The sequence below is a fragment of the Mandrillus leucophaeus genome, unplaced genomic scaffold (genome assembly GCF_000951045.1).
Source record: "Mandrillus leucophaeus isolate KB7577 unplaced genomic scaffold, Mleu.le_1.0 Scaffold2071, whole genome shotgun sequence".
Lineage (NCBI taxonomy): Eukaryota > Metazoa > Chordata > Mammalia > Primates > Cercopithecidae > Mandrillus > Mandrillus leucophaeus.
Window position 1 is genome coordinate 14,185 of NW_012102112.1, and position 1,738 is coordinate 15,922.

The 1,738-nt window shown below is 50.6% G+C and overlaps 1 protein-coding gene across 1 annotated transcript in view; it reads right to left on the reverse strand.

Moving 5' to 3' along the window:
* Positions 1 to 1,738, reverse strand: part of LOC105539624 (mucin-3A-like) — a gene marked incomplete at both ends in the record, with an annotated part of 13,271 nt that overhangs the window by 1,254 nt on the left and 10,279 nt on the right. Inside the window, 2 exon segments of the mRNA XM_011979977.1 lie at positions 857 to 1,110; positions 1,163 to 1,263. Coding sequence (XP_011835367.1) covers positions 857 to 1,110; positions 1,163 to 1,263 — 355 coding nt within the window.

The window sequence follows — 1,738 nt, forward strand, 5'->3', positions numbered from 1 at the left end:
GTGGTCTCAGTGATAGTGATTGAAGAAGTGTAGCTGGGAGTACTGTGTGAGGTGGTCTCGGTTGTGGTTATTGAAGAAGTGAAGCTGGGAATACTGTGTGATGGGGTCTCGGTGGTGGTGATTGAAGAAGTGAAGCTGGGAGTACTGTGTGAGGAGGTCTCCCTGGTATTGATCAAAGAAATGTAGCTGGGAATACTGTGTGACATGGTCTCGGTGGTGGTGATTGAGGTTATGAAGCTCAGAGTACTATGTGAGGGGGTCTCGCTAGTGGTGATTGAGGTAGTGTAGCTGGGAGTACTGTGTGAGGTGGTCTCAGTGAAGGTGATTGAAGAAGTGAAGCTGGGACCACTGTGTGGTGGGATCCCAGGGGTGGTTATCAAAGAAGTGAAGCTAGAAGTACTGTATGAGGGGGTCTCCATGGTGGTGATCAAAGAAGTGAAGCTGGGATTACTGTGTGAGGTGGTCTCTGTGGTGGTGATAGAAGTGAAGCTGGGAGTGCTGTGGGAGGTGTTCTCGTTGGTGGTGATCAAAGAAGCGAAGCTTGGAGTGCTGTGGGGTGGGGTCTTGGTGGTGGTGATCGTAGAGGTGAGGCTGGGAGTACTGGGTGGGGTAGTCTCAGTGGTGGTGATCGAAGTAACGAAGTTGGGAGTACTGGGTGAGGTGGCCTCAGCAGTGGTGATCGAAGAAGTGAAGCTGGGAGTACTGTGTAAAGTGGTCTCAGTGGTAGTAATTGAAGAAGTGTAGCTGGGAGTAGGATGTGAAGTGGTCTCAGTTGTGGTGATTGAAGAAGTGAAGCTGGGAATACTGTGTGAGGGAGTCTCAGTTGTTGTGATCAAAGAAGTGAAGCTGGAAGTACTGTGTGAGGGGGTCTCGGTGGTGGTGATCGAAGAAGTGAAGCTGGGAATACTGTGTGAGGTGGTCTCGGTTGTGGTGATAAAAGAAGTATAGCTGGCAGTGCTGTTTGAGGTGGTCTCGGTGGTGGTGATTGATGAAGTGAAACTGGGAGTACTGTGTGAAGTGGTCTCGGTAGCGGTGATCGAAGAAGTGACGCTGGGAGTACTCTGTGAAGTGGTCTCGGTAGTGGTGATTGAAGAAGTGAAGCTGGGAGTACTGTGTGAGGGAGTCTCACTGGTGGTGTTCGAAGAAGTGAAGCTGGAAGTACTGTGTGAGGTGATTTCGGTGGAAGTAGTTGAGGTGGTGAAGCTGGGAGTACTCTGTGAGGGGGTCTCAGTGGTGATGATTGAGGTAGTGTACCTGGGAGTACTGTGTGAGGTGGTCTCGGTGATCGTGATCGAAAAAGTGAAGCTTGGAGTACTGTGTGAGGGGGTCTCAGAGGTGGTTATCAAAGAAGTGAAGCTGGAAGTACCATGTGAGGGAGTCTCCATAGTGGTGATTGAAGAAGTGAAGCCGGGAGTACTGTGTGATGTGGTCTCAGTGGTGCCAATCAAAGAAGTGAAGCTGTGAGTACTGTGTGAGGTGGTCTCGGTGGCGGTGATCGAAGAAGTGAAACTGGGAGTACTGTGTGAGGTGGTCTCTGTGGTGGTGATCGAAGAAGTGAAGCTGGGAGTACTATGTGAGGTGGTCTCGGTTTTGGTGATCAAGGACGTGTACCTGGGAGTGCTGTGTGAGGTGGTGTCAGTGGTGGTGATTGAAGAAGTGAAGCTGGGAGTACTATGTGAGGTGGTCTGTGTGTTGGTGATTGAAGAACTGAAGCTGGGAGTACTGTGTGATGTGGTCT